The sequence below is a fragment of the Prionailurus bengalensis genome, chromosome D2, assembly GCF_016509475.1.
Source record: "Prionailurus bengalensis isolate Pbe53 chromosome D2, Fcat_Pben_1.1_paternal_pri, whole genome shotgun sequence".
NCBI classification, from domain to species: Eukaryota; Metazoa; Chordata; class Mammalia; order Carnivora; family Felidae; genus Prionailurus; species Prionailurus bengalensis.
Window position 1 is genome coordinate 31,300,389 of NC_057351.1, and position 10,977 is coordinate 31,311,365.

The 10,977-nt window shown below is 53.4% G+C and overlaps 2 protein-coding genes across 6 annotated transcripts in view; one reads left to right on the forward strand and one right to left on the reverse strand.

The window, feature by feature from the left end:
- The window catches only part of SGPL1 (sphingosine-1-phosphate lyase 1), a 60,598-nt gene extending 57,902 nt beyond the window's left edge, over window positions 1–2,696 (forward strand). For all 4 annotated transcript variants that reach the window (XM_043596549.1, XM_043596547.1, XM_043596550.1 and 1 more), the window contains exon 15: window positions 98–2,696. In XM_043596549.1, the coding sequence (XP_043452484.1) occupies window positions 98–238 (141 nt within the window). In that variant the 3' untranslated portion in view covers window positions 239–2,696. The remainder of the gene's footprint in view (window positions 1–97) is intronic.
- A 2,577-nt stretch (window positions 2,697–5,273) lies between these two features.
- PCBD1 (pterin-4 alpha-carbinolamine dehydratase 1) lies at window positions 5,274–9,989 on the reverse strand. Of its 2 annotated transcripts, none has more exons than XM_043596555.1 (4): window positions 9,893–9,989; window positions 7,018–7,149; window positions 6,416–6,496; window positions 5,274–5,804 (listed from the first exon to the last, which is right to left on the reverse strand). In XM_043596555.1, the coding sequence occupies exons 1-4, from the start codon at window positions 9,893–9,895 to the stop codon at window positions 5,706–5,708; spliced, it is 315 nt and encodes a 104-aa protein (XP_043452490.1). In that variant the 5' UTR covers window positions 9,896–9,989; the 3' UTR covers window positions 5,274–5,705. The 2 variants fall into 2 exon arrangements, with proteins under 2 accessions (XP_043452490.1, XP_043452491.1); XM_043596556.1 differs by lacking the exon at window positions 9,893–9,989 and adding an exon at window positions 9,687–9,793.
- Between the last annotated feature and the right edge of the window lie 988 nt (window positions 9,990–10,977).

The following is a 10,977-nucleotide window of genomic DNA, read 5'->3' on the forward strand; positions in this document are numbered from 1 at the left end:
GAAGTCAGGGATGGAAGGAGGGGGAGATCAGAGCCACAGCTTCATCTCCATCCCTGTCCCCCTCATTGCCAGTAATGATCTCTGACTGGATTTGTAGGGTGCGATCTACGGCATGGCCCAGACGACCGTCGACAGGAACCTGGTGGCAGAATTGACCTCAGTCTTCTTGGACAGCCTTTTCAGCACTGACGCTGTAACTCCGAGCAGCCAGATGAACGGTTCTTCGAAACCCCGCTGAGTCTGGACCCTTCGTTGCCCCGAGGGGCTCCTGGCCTTCAGAAGGTTCTGGGGCTGTGGAACAGGCCGCGCACAGTTCGAACATCTGGTCTTGCTCCGTAGATCACGACGAGATGGACCACGAGACGGCTTGATCCTCAGGATTCTTGTTCCTCCTATCATCCTTTTGTGGTTTTGAATGTGGAGATCCCAAAGGAGTCCATTACCTAATTATTTTGCCCTTGCTCTCAAATGTTACCCTAGGAATCGTTTTAGCCATTTCCTTCTCTAACCTTCTAGCTTTCCACTTCACTTCATCATTGTGTGACAGCTCCGACCTGTCCTGATTCCTTAGGGAGGCTGGGGTATGGTTTATGCGATACGAGAGGGTTTTCTTTGTTCTCTCAGGCAGATGGGTGAGGCAGCTCGGAAGCATCCGTGTGACACGTGTCTCCCCGGGTGGTGTTAGGTGTACTCTAAGCACGCGGCCTTCTCGGCCCTCCTCTTTGAGTAGGTGAGTCGTCCCTCTTAGAGTCGCTTTTAGCACACCTCACTTTATTTTTCCAGGACACAGCTGGACAGGCCGCTGTTCCTGGTTTGCAGGATTGGAGTGGCCAAGCAGATCTGCTCAGTCTATCAAGGCAGGCTCTGGAACGGCCCTCTTTCGTGCTCCAGTCCCTGGTCTGATACTTGGTTGCTGCCATCTTTGGAGATACGTGTTTGAAGTCATGCTCTCATTGGTTTGCTATTGTTCCCCTGGATTAAGAAGAGAACGTGGTTTCTAGAGAACCCAGGACTTTCCGGCCCTCGTGCTGCCTGTCTGAATTGGCAGTGTTCGGAGCACACCTGTACCCTCTCCCAGGCTGGTGATGATCGGAAACCAGGGCCCTTTCCCTGCGTCTCTGAGTGTCAGAGCAGGATGAGTGCCCAGAGTCACATCTCTGTCGCCAGAGTTGGTGGTCCTCCCCTCCCCACCCCCCACCGTTGTAAGCCATCATGTAGGAGTGTGTTCACTTGAAGGAACAGCTCAGAGCACCTTCACGAGTTGCCTTGACTTACCCTAGGTGGGTGCCAGTAGGGTGTGAGAGAGAGCCCCCACGGCAAGGAAAATTTTCTCCCCATTAGTGTGTTCGTCCTGCCTCTTTCCCTATATTCATCTCGCAAAGGTACTATGGCAGTTTAGCCTCAGGTACTGGACACTTCTCAGCCCTGGCTAGAATGAGACAAACTTGTTAGGATAGGAAAGCATGACGGCAACCGTCAGTTGCGGCCTAGGGACTGGGATTCCTTCCTAAGACTAGTTGCTCAGGGTGGTGCAGGGACAGGACCAAACCCTGTACCCACTTCCTACCCCCTTCTCCCTTGCATGGGTCCCTGATCTAGGTGGAGCCACTGTCTTCCTCTGAAGACGACATATTGTGTGCCTTTTTCCTCACAGTGAGCAGTGGTGGGCTATTCCTGACCCAGGCCCTGGGGGAGGTGCAGCAGTCTTTGAGATTTTTGCTTGGGTAGGGGAGTACTTTAGGATGAGTCAGGAGAAAATCTCCTCTGTTCCATTACTCTTCTCAGGGACTCCTGAACCATTCAGCCTCTTGAGGCTGGTATCCTCTGGCCTCCCTCACTGGGAATGCTGGCCAGGAGAGCCAAGACGACCGGACTTCCCCCGCCCCCAGGCCTTTAGCACTGTACTTCCTCCACAATAACTGTGATTAGCTGGCTGTGTCACTGCAGGGCTGGTGTGGTATGTGTTCCTTCTGTCCATTGTGGGTTCCAGGAGAGGTTGGGGCGTGTGTGTGTGTGTGTGTGTGTGTGTGTGTGTGTGTGTTAGAGGGAGAGGCTAGGATCCTTTGGACCCGGGGGTCACGCTCCCTCCAGTTACCGAACTGGTGGGCACCCCCCCAAGAGAGGAGCTATGTGCGAACTGTTTCTTGGGTCTCCGGTGCATTCGTGGCGCTGGACAAACCACCCAGCAGGCACTGTGGTCTGTTAGCTGCTAAACTGGAGAAGCACATGCCCTACAGAGCAAGCTGTTGCTTCCAGTGTCTGCAGGCCCCCCTCTTCCGTGACAGCACTGCTGCCCCGGGGGCAGTGGCATTTTTTTAAAGGGACCTACTGTAGCCACTTTATGATCATGAGCCTTAGTTTGACTCAACACTTGTGGGCTTTCCATTCTCTGTGTATCTGTGCACATAGTAACACCTAGTCTGGCAGAGGTGGGCAGAAGTCTTCACGATGTCATGTTGCTAGCAGATGTCACATTGGCCTCTGCAAAAACCGTACTGTCTTGTTTCTACATTAAGTACTCGCGTGAATATACTGCCGTGTCACTTTTAATATTACCAGTTTTATACTTGGAAAATGGTACTTGCCTCTTCTAAATCTTTTCTGTATTTAACCTCCTTCTTCCCATCTCAGTGCTCCCTTCCTAACTGCAGCAATAATATCTTAAAAAGCAATTAATTAAATGTCCCAAATCTTAACTAATGTGGATGGTTGTATTCAATGATTTGGATGCAGGTGGTTGATCCAGGGGGAGGGGGTCGGGCTGCTGGTGGGACATCGCCCCCTTGTGGTGAAACGGTTGTGTGTGTCCGCTGATACTCAGGGCCGTAGCCCGGGGCGAGAGCACCTTTGCAGGTGGCTTCTCCAAGAGTGGTGGTCATACCGGTTTTAAGGAGTTCTAGAACTTAGGTCTTTAGCTCCCCAGGACCTGGGCCCTGCCTTGTGTTTTCTGTCATCTTCATCATTACTTCTGCTGATACCTTAATGATGGATTGAGCCCTCTGAGGTGGGCCCCAGCCAGCTGGGCACTGGCTTCGAGGCCCGCATTTGATTTGGGAGTTGGTGGAACCCCTCAGAATAGCTCTGCACATGTAACCACTGGACACCTTGTTCCGTTACGAATAAGAAGTGAGCAGTCTTTCCAAAGGGTTATTCGGGTCTTGGAGGCTGTCCTTCAGGTAACCCAGTTTCTCAATTCCATTTGGACTTTGTCAGAATCAAGCCAAGGAATGTTGTCTTTGCTACAGTTTTCTGCTAAATGACTTGGTTTCCTGAGCACCTAGTTGCTCTGGGTAAACCCTAGAGAATAAGAGGGCAGGATATGCTTGGTTAGGGGACCTGGCCCATCCAAGAGTTGCTGTTTGAATGCTTACTCCAGCTACTTACTCTGAACCCTTTGGCCTTCCCTGTGGGTTCTTGGTAGCAACGAGCCACTTTTCACTAGACCTGGCAGTGACAGAAGTGATGATGGAGGCCGGATTTGATAGCCACCAGCTACAGCCTGGGTAAGCAAGAGTCAGCTGTTTGAAACCTTTCTTGAGTTGTGAGTCTTAATTGCCTTTTTCTTGGCCTTGCTTTTTCATAATCTCTCCTTAACATCTTCCCATATAACTTCAGTTATTTGCATGAATTTTAAAACAAACATTTATTTCGGAAAAAGTATTGCTTATAGGTCTTTGTCCCACAGAAAAGTCCTTCATATGACTGTAGTGTCCTCCAGGATGGTGTTTTCAACCCCTGACCCCTGAGTAAGCAGAGGCAGGAAGGTGACGTAACGTGTGCTCTATACTTCCGTGTCTGGTGGCTTCTGTCCCCTAATCCGCAGTCATCAGATCAGAGCCCACTTAGGAAAAGTTAAGTCAGAAGTGGGGCAGACGGGAGAGCATCTGAATCTCATTGGTTTTGATATTAAGCTTTGCTAAGAACTTGCTGTTGACCTAGGTATTGTTATCTTTAGATCCTGCTAGTACCTCTTACCAACAGTATGCTGATTTCTCAGCCACCAACCTCTCTTTTCTGGCCCTTGTTGCAGGACCAACTCATCCAGGGTAACTGGGTTGTGACACCCTGTTCCAAGGGACTGTGGCATTTGCAAGTCAGCTTAGTATGCCGGCACCTTCAGGCTAGGGGGTCATAGGTGAGGGAGGAGGGCTTCCCCAAATCTTGCATAATGGCATCCGCAAAAGGACATCCATGTGGCATGCGCTGGGGAGAGAGGTTACTGTGCTCTGTGGCTTCCACTTCTCCCAGACACAGCACATTATGGGAATATTCTACCCTAGAGTCTCTAGGTTGGAGGACTGGTCTGTAGGAATTGGCTCCTTAGCTGCTCAGGTGGTAAAATAGCCCATCACCTCCTTAAGCTAGGATTTTTGTCCTCTCCCTTATGTAGTAAAAGCAAGTAATCCTGGAGGATTAGAAATCTCCCCATGGGATGGGGCACCTGGGTGGCTTCATTAAGCGTCCGACTTTGGCTCAAGTCATGATCTAGCGGTTTGTGAGTTTGAGCCCCGTGTCGGGCTCTGTGCTGACAGCTCAGAGCCTGGAACCTGCTTCAGATTCTGTTTCTCTCTCTCTCTCCCTCCCTCTCCCCCACCGCCCCACTCATGCTTGCTCTCAAAAATAAACATTAAAAACAAATCTCCCCATGGGATGTAGACCAGACAGATCATACAGCCTAAGACTGCCTTTTTTTTTTTTTTTAATTTTAGTGCAAGTGTGAGTGGGGGAGGGGCAGAGAGAGAGAGAGAGAAAGAGAGAATCCCAAGCAGCCTCAAGTCAGCACAGAGCCCGACATGGGGCTTGATCCCACAAATGGTGAGAGCATGACCTGAGCCAGGATCAAGAGTTGGACACTTAACCAACTGAGCTACCCAGGCGCCCCACGCAGACTGCCTTCCTAGTCACAGGTCCCACCACGGATAAACACAGTGTCCTACACACCTTTACTTTTATTCATGGTGCCCCCTCAGCCATCTCTGCCTCAAGAATTCCATTCAGGCATAATTTAAATGAAGCCTCCAGAGTCACCCTTGTCAATCGCCTCATGTTTCCTTAGCTCATTTCTTATCCTCGCCTGTAGCACTGACTTCATTCATCCTGCCTAGTGATAGTTAACTGCTTCCTGCTTAATTCCCCTACATGACTGTGAACTCCATGCAGACAGGGTGGCTCGGTCCTACTTTTCCTCCAGTGCCTTCATTGAGTAAGTGCTCTAAATGCCTCTTGACTCCAGTTTGGACTGACCTGTGGAAAACCATGTTCCAGAGCTGAGGCCGAGTGAAACAGTAGTTTTATTTGAGGCATAAAAGCACATGTGTTTCTGTCACATACGATTGGGTTGACTTTAGGGTCCTGGCTTCTAAGTTAAGACTGTGCATCTTAGACACAGCTTCTTGGGAAATGAATCAGAAAAGGAGCAAGACACAGCCTGGCAAGAAGACCATTACTGTTGTTGGGAAGTCCTACAGAAGGGGAAGATCGTACTCGATTAGCATACGTGTGCCAGAGCGCTGGGGATAAAGAGTGGTCGGCAGTGAGGCTGACATCTCCTCTTACCACAGCAAGGACTCTCCCCTAAACGGAGGCAGCGGAGTCCACTTGGCAATTCTGGCTGTAGAACATCCCAGGGCTCCCCAGCTCCCTCCCTGGATCCCCAAATCAGTCCCTCCACTTCCCCCAAAGACTTCCACGAGGAAGGGCAGGGCCTATGTCATGGACACTGCTACTTGTTCGATGAAGCTGGCCAGGTTTATGTCCCGTTCTGAAAGGCCTGCACACTCATGGGTGCTCAGGGTGATGTGGACCTGAAACAAAACCAGCGATTAGGGCCCAGCTCATCCGCTGCCTTCGCCAAGAGCAGGAGAGGGTCACGGCTACGGGGCTCAGCCACACCAAGGATTCCAGAACAGCGGCCAGGCACTACAATCTCTCCTGGGGGCTGCCTTGCCTGCCTGAGAGTCTCTAGCAACAGTGTAAACCCGCCACTCGCACAAGGAGGGCATTGAATGACAGCGTTTGTTCGGCAGGCAGGCCGATCTGTTTGCTGTGCGTGGGTATTCTTAGCTCAAGTTACTACTTTTTCATTCCTCCACACCTCCAGGAGGATTTAAGTCATTTGGAGCTATTAGCAATGAATACGCCCCATTCCCACAGTCTTGCTTTTGTGGGTCTCGCCGCCTTAATGTCTCCTTACTCTCTACCTCAACCGCAAGTTCTCTCACGAGTGTTTTAATTTGCACCTTCTTTAATTTGTAGTGAGACTGTTTTGCAGGGGTGTTCACGTTGATTCCAGGAACGAGTTGAAAGGACCAGGAGGAGTGGACAGGCAGCCCCTGGGTGGTGAGGCCCCTAGGGAAGCCCAGGGAAGGGCCTTCAGAACAGGCTGGGCTGGACCCAGCAGGCAGGCATCGCTCACCTTGTTGTACACGTTAAACCATTCGGGGTGGTGGTCCAGTTTCTCCGCCTGTAGGGCCACCCTCGTCATGAAGCCAAAAGCCTATGTAGTGAAGTGAGACCCGAGTTAGTGCTCTGAGAAACAGAGGGCTGCTAGGCCTGTTTTCGAGCTGGCGTGAGACCTAGGTGCAGGATGGACCGGCTCCCCACAAGGAGACCCGTCCAGCTTTAGTCACCCCCCTGGCACCCTGCAGCTGGTTCTGCGCCGGAGTTTGAGGCGGTCCTTCCGAAGTGGGAAGAAAGTCTGGTTCCTAGGGCCCCTACCTAACTAGGTGGAAACACCACAGAGATGTTTAGATCTGGCCAGTCTTTTGGTTATCTACTGAGATGTCTTGTTTCCTACTTGACCCGTTTCCTCTAAGGATTGTTTCTAAAAGTTCCAGGTATGGAGGGCCCAAGACCCATCTCCCCCCTCTCCAGTCCCCAAGGATGACACTCCCAAGTCATCCGGACCAGGGTAGTGTCTGAGGGTCTCGGGTAGGAGGGCTTTAAGGGAGAGAACAAGTCCTGGAATGGGACCCCATCGCCCCAGTCTCAGACGCTCTGTCCCACCCGGTGCCATACCCGATTGAAGTCTTTGAAATGGAACTGCTTGAAGATGGCATCGCGGCCTTCCAGCTCATTCCACCCCACGGCCCTCAGGTTTGGCAGCAGCTGGTCCCTCTCCTCGGCACTTAGCCTGTGTGCTTTGCCAGCCTAGGAGAGAAAATCAACAGAGGCCCAAGGGCATTTCTTTTTGCGGTCCAGGAGAGTGCCCCATCCCTGGGGAAATAATGTAGCCAGCCTGGGAGGGCTGTTCTAAAGCAATTGACAGGGAGGTGTTGAGGGTGGTGCCCTGCCCTGGAGGTGGGGCCGTGGCTCAGGCACTGATTGTTTCTTAGATTTGGACACTTCTCTCTAAGAACAGAAAATCCTGAGGTGTGATGCAAGTCCCTGGGGTTGAGCAATAGTCCCCTCACCCCACCCCAAAGCCTGACAGATTCCCCCCTCCCCCCTCCGCACACACCATTAGGTCTCTTAAGTTAATGAGACAGATCAAGCCCAGATTCGAATGTACACCACCTTTCAGAAAAAGAGTACCCAGGATTCTCCAAACTTTTTCTGTTCTGGGCTTCATCCAGTTCACCCTATGCCAGTGCTGTTGTTACTCAAGGAAACTGAGGCCTAGAAAGGCAAAATGACCACTGTGCTCCTCCCCCTACTTTCCCCTCAGTCCAAGAGAACACAGGCATTGTTCTCAAAGGGGTTCTGAATCTGCCTCCTGGGGCTGGGCAGAGGAGCCAGCACCTAAAACACCTTCCAGATGACTCTTGGCCACAGCACAGTTGACATCCACTGGCCCTACCTCCCAGTGGGTATTCATCATGGTCCCATGTAGCCTCTGAGTACCGGCTGCCGGGCCTAGGGGTTTCAGACTCCCACCTTCTTTTCTATTCTGTCAGCTTGGGGAGCCCGAGCCAACAGAGCTCAGTCCCAAAGTGGAAGTAACTTGGCCAAGGGCGACTGGCAAACCTTGGGCCTCATCCTATTTACCTATTGTGCAAAGTGCCCTCAAGGCAGCCCAAACTGGCACAGCCATGGGTGGAACCCTCAGAGACAGAAGGAAGCCAAGGTCAGTTCCACTCCCTAGGAGGATCCAGGCCTGGCACCAGGGATCCCAGAATCGAGACTTCTGAAAAGCACTCCCCCAGGACAGAATACAGAGTGCTAAAGGAGAAGTGAATCAATGAGATCAGGGGAGAGAACGTGAGGGAGGTTAGTTTAGCTTTCCTGAGGCAGCCGGCAGCCGGTAGGCGTGGGCCGGGTTGGCAGGGCCGGTTCAGGCCCCAGTCCTGCCATCCTCCAGCCAGGCGACCCTGTGGCCCTCACCTCCCTTGGCTTCAAGGGCAGAAGGGGCCAAGAACTTCCACTGTCAGATCAGCAAGAGGAGCCAGTGGGACACTTTTAGTAGACTCCACTGTTACTATGGGCACGGCACCTGCATTTATAGAAGGAGGCTCCTGGGGCTGGCAGGCCTGATGCGCCTCTCCGGTGTGGGGGTAGATCCGGAAAAGGATTGCAGCCTCCTCGAGGTCCATCTTTCTCTGCCTCCTGAAAACACTTGTTTTCTCTGGACTGACCTGGCTTCGTCAGGCTCCTTTCCTCAGCTCTGAGAGATCTGTATCCAGCACCCCACCCCTGCTCCCTTCCCAGAGCTGGCCCTTTCTCAGTGGCTGATAAGCCTGGTCCACGTATCCAGGCAACTGGATTAACTGATGTCAGCCCAGGCATCAGAACCCACTGCTTAGTTCTTTGGCCCAGAAATAAGTGGATGGGTACCCTTGTCCCCTGGGAGGCACCCCTTCCTCGAGAGTCTTCTGGGGACCCCCAAGTGTCACAGCCTGGGGCTGAAATGACAAGCTCCTCCCAGATCTGGGATCGGGTGGGGGGAAGGGGCAGTGTTTGCTCGGTAAATCACAGGTCAGGCCTGGCCTCTGCCTTGTGGGGGAGTGTGCTGTCGGGTTACTGATTACCCGCCCTGCCCTGCATCTTTGGGGCCTCAGTGCACCACACAATCAGCCTCACTCCCCACCGCCCCTCCCTCCAAGCCACAGCTTTCCAAATGCCCTCTCAGCTGTTACCACAGTCCCCCCTGCTCCAGAGGCTTTGGGACCACAAAGGGGCTGTTTAGTAAAGCTTCCCCAGGCTAGGCTCTCCTCCCCTGCCAGGGCCCACCTTCACGTGCCCAAGGGTGGAGGTGTTGACGCAGAGCTGAGCACAGGGCCAGGGCCCTCCTGGGGGGAAACCCAGTGGAGGAGGGCTGATCCTGAGCAATCAGGTCCCTATTGCTGAGCACAGTCCTGGAGCTAGGCACCAGGGGCTGGCTCTGAGGCCAGGAGGCAGCACAGGGTGCACAGAGGGCTTGGCCGGACCCTGTGCCAAAAGTGCACGAGAGAAAGGCGGTAAACAGGCGCGCAGAACACAGAACCAGCCTCCCTCCTTCTCACACTCAGACACTCAGACGCCCCCCTTCCCTCAATACGGAAGAGGACTGGCGACCGAGGGGGAAGAGGTCTGCGGGCTCACTAGATGCCTCTCCCCACTCCCCACTGACCGCCCTGGGCCCACCGCCCACGCCCCGCCCGCGGCAGCGAGGGGGCCGGGTTATACGGGCCTGGGAGCAGGACCAGGCCTGGGCTCCCGCCTCGCTGTCACACGGACCCGCCACCGCCCCTCTCCCGGCCTCGGCTCACCCTGGGATACTACCAGGGGTGCGGGCGGCCGCGGGGCGGAGACCCCGGCTCTCCGAGCCCGCGAGCGGCCAGCGGGCGCAGAGCTCGCAGGCACCGTACTCCACCCTCGTCGCCCCCCGCCACGCCCCCGCGGTCGGACCCTTTCCTCTCCTCCGCCCTCCCGCGCGCCCCGGCCCCCACGGGCGGCGGGCGCGCGACCCCCTCACCATGGCGGGCACGACGCAGGTGCGGACGCGGCCGAGCGGCAGGTGGCGGCGGGGCGACAGGGCGGCGCCGGGCGCTCGGGGCAGCGGGCGGGGCGGGACCGCGAGGGCCCGCCCACCGGTAATCGTTAACTCGGCCGAGATCCGCGCTGGGCCTCTGCCCCGTTCCAGCACTTTCTTCAGGGCTCTAGTCACCGGGACCTCAGGGACTGAGAACGTCGGGCTCCAGGCGCGGAATTCTGCGTTTGGATCGCTCTGTGCCACTTAACCAGCCCTGTCACTCTGGGCGCGAGATTACCTCTTCCTTTTTTAAAGACAACTGATTGAGGTATTGACCTTCAAGAAACTGCACGTAACCAAAGGGTACAGTTTGCTGCGTTTTGAGGTATGTGTGCTCTCGTGCAAGCATCGCTGCAACCAAGTTCATGAACATATATACATCATGCCTACAAGTTTCCCCCTTTCTCAGCCATTGATCTGCTTCTGGTCACAATATGTTAGGTTGCATTTCCTAGAATTTTATGTGAATGGAAATCATACAGTACATGCACTTGTGTCTGGCTTCTTATCTCTCAGCATAATTACTTTGAGGTTCACCCATGTGGTTGCGTGTATCAATAGTTTCTTCCTTTCTATGGCCAAGGAAAATTTATTTTATCGTATGATATCGTATGGATATACCACAATTTGTTCATCCGTTCTCTTGTTGATGGGATTTGGGTTGTGGGCAGTTTTTCACTATAACGAATAAAGCTGCTGTGAACATTTCCATCCAAGTCTGTATGCATGCATGCTTTCATTTTTCTTGAGTAAATGTCCAGGAGTGGAATGACTAGGTCATATGGCAGACGTGTTTATAAGCTTGTTAGGAAACTGCCAGACTGCTTTCCAAAGCGGTTGTACTGTTTTACGTCCCGCCAGCAGTGTCTGAGAGTTCTAGTTTCCCTATGATGAGGAAAACAAAAGCAAGAGAAATGCAGCTTAAATGACGTCTGCGTACAGCTTGCAGCCCACGGATAGACACCTGAAACATGCAGAGTGTGACGTTGCTCAAGGCACTCATGGCTGCCTTACTGCATTGATGTTGT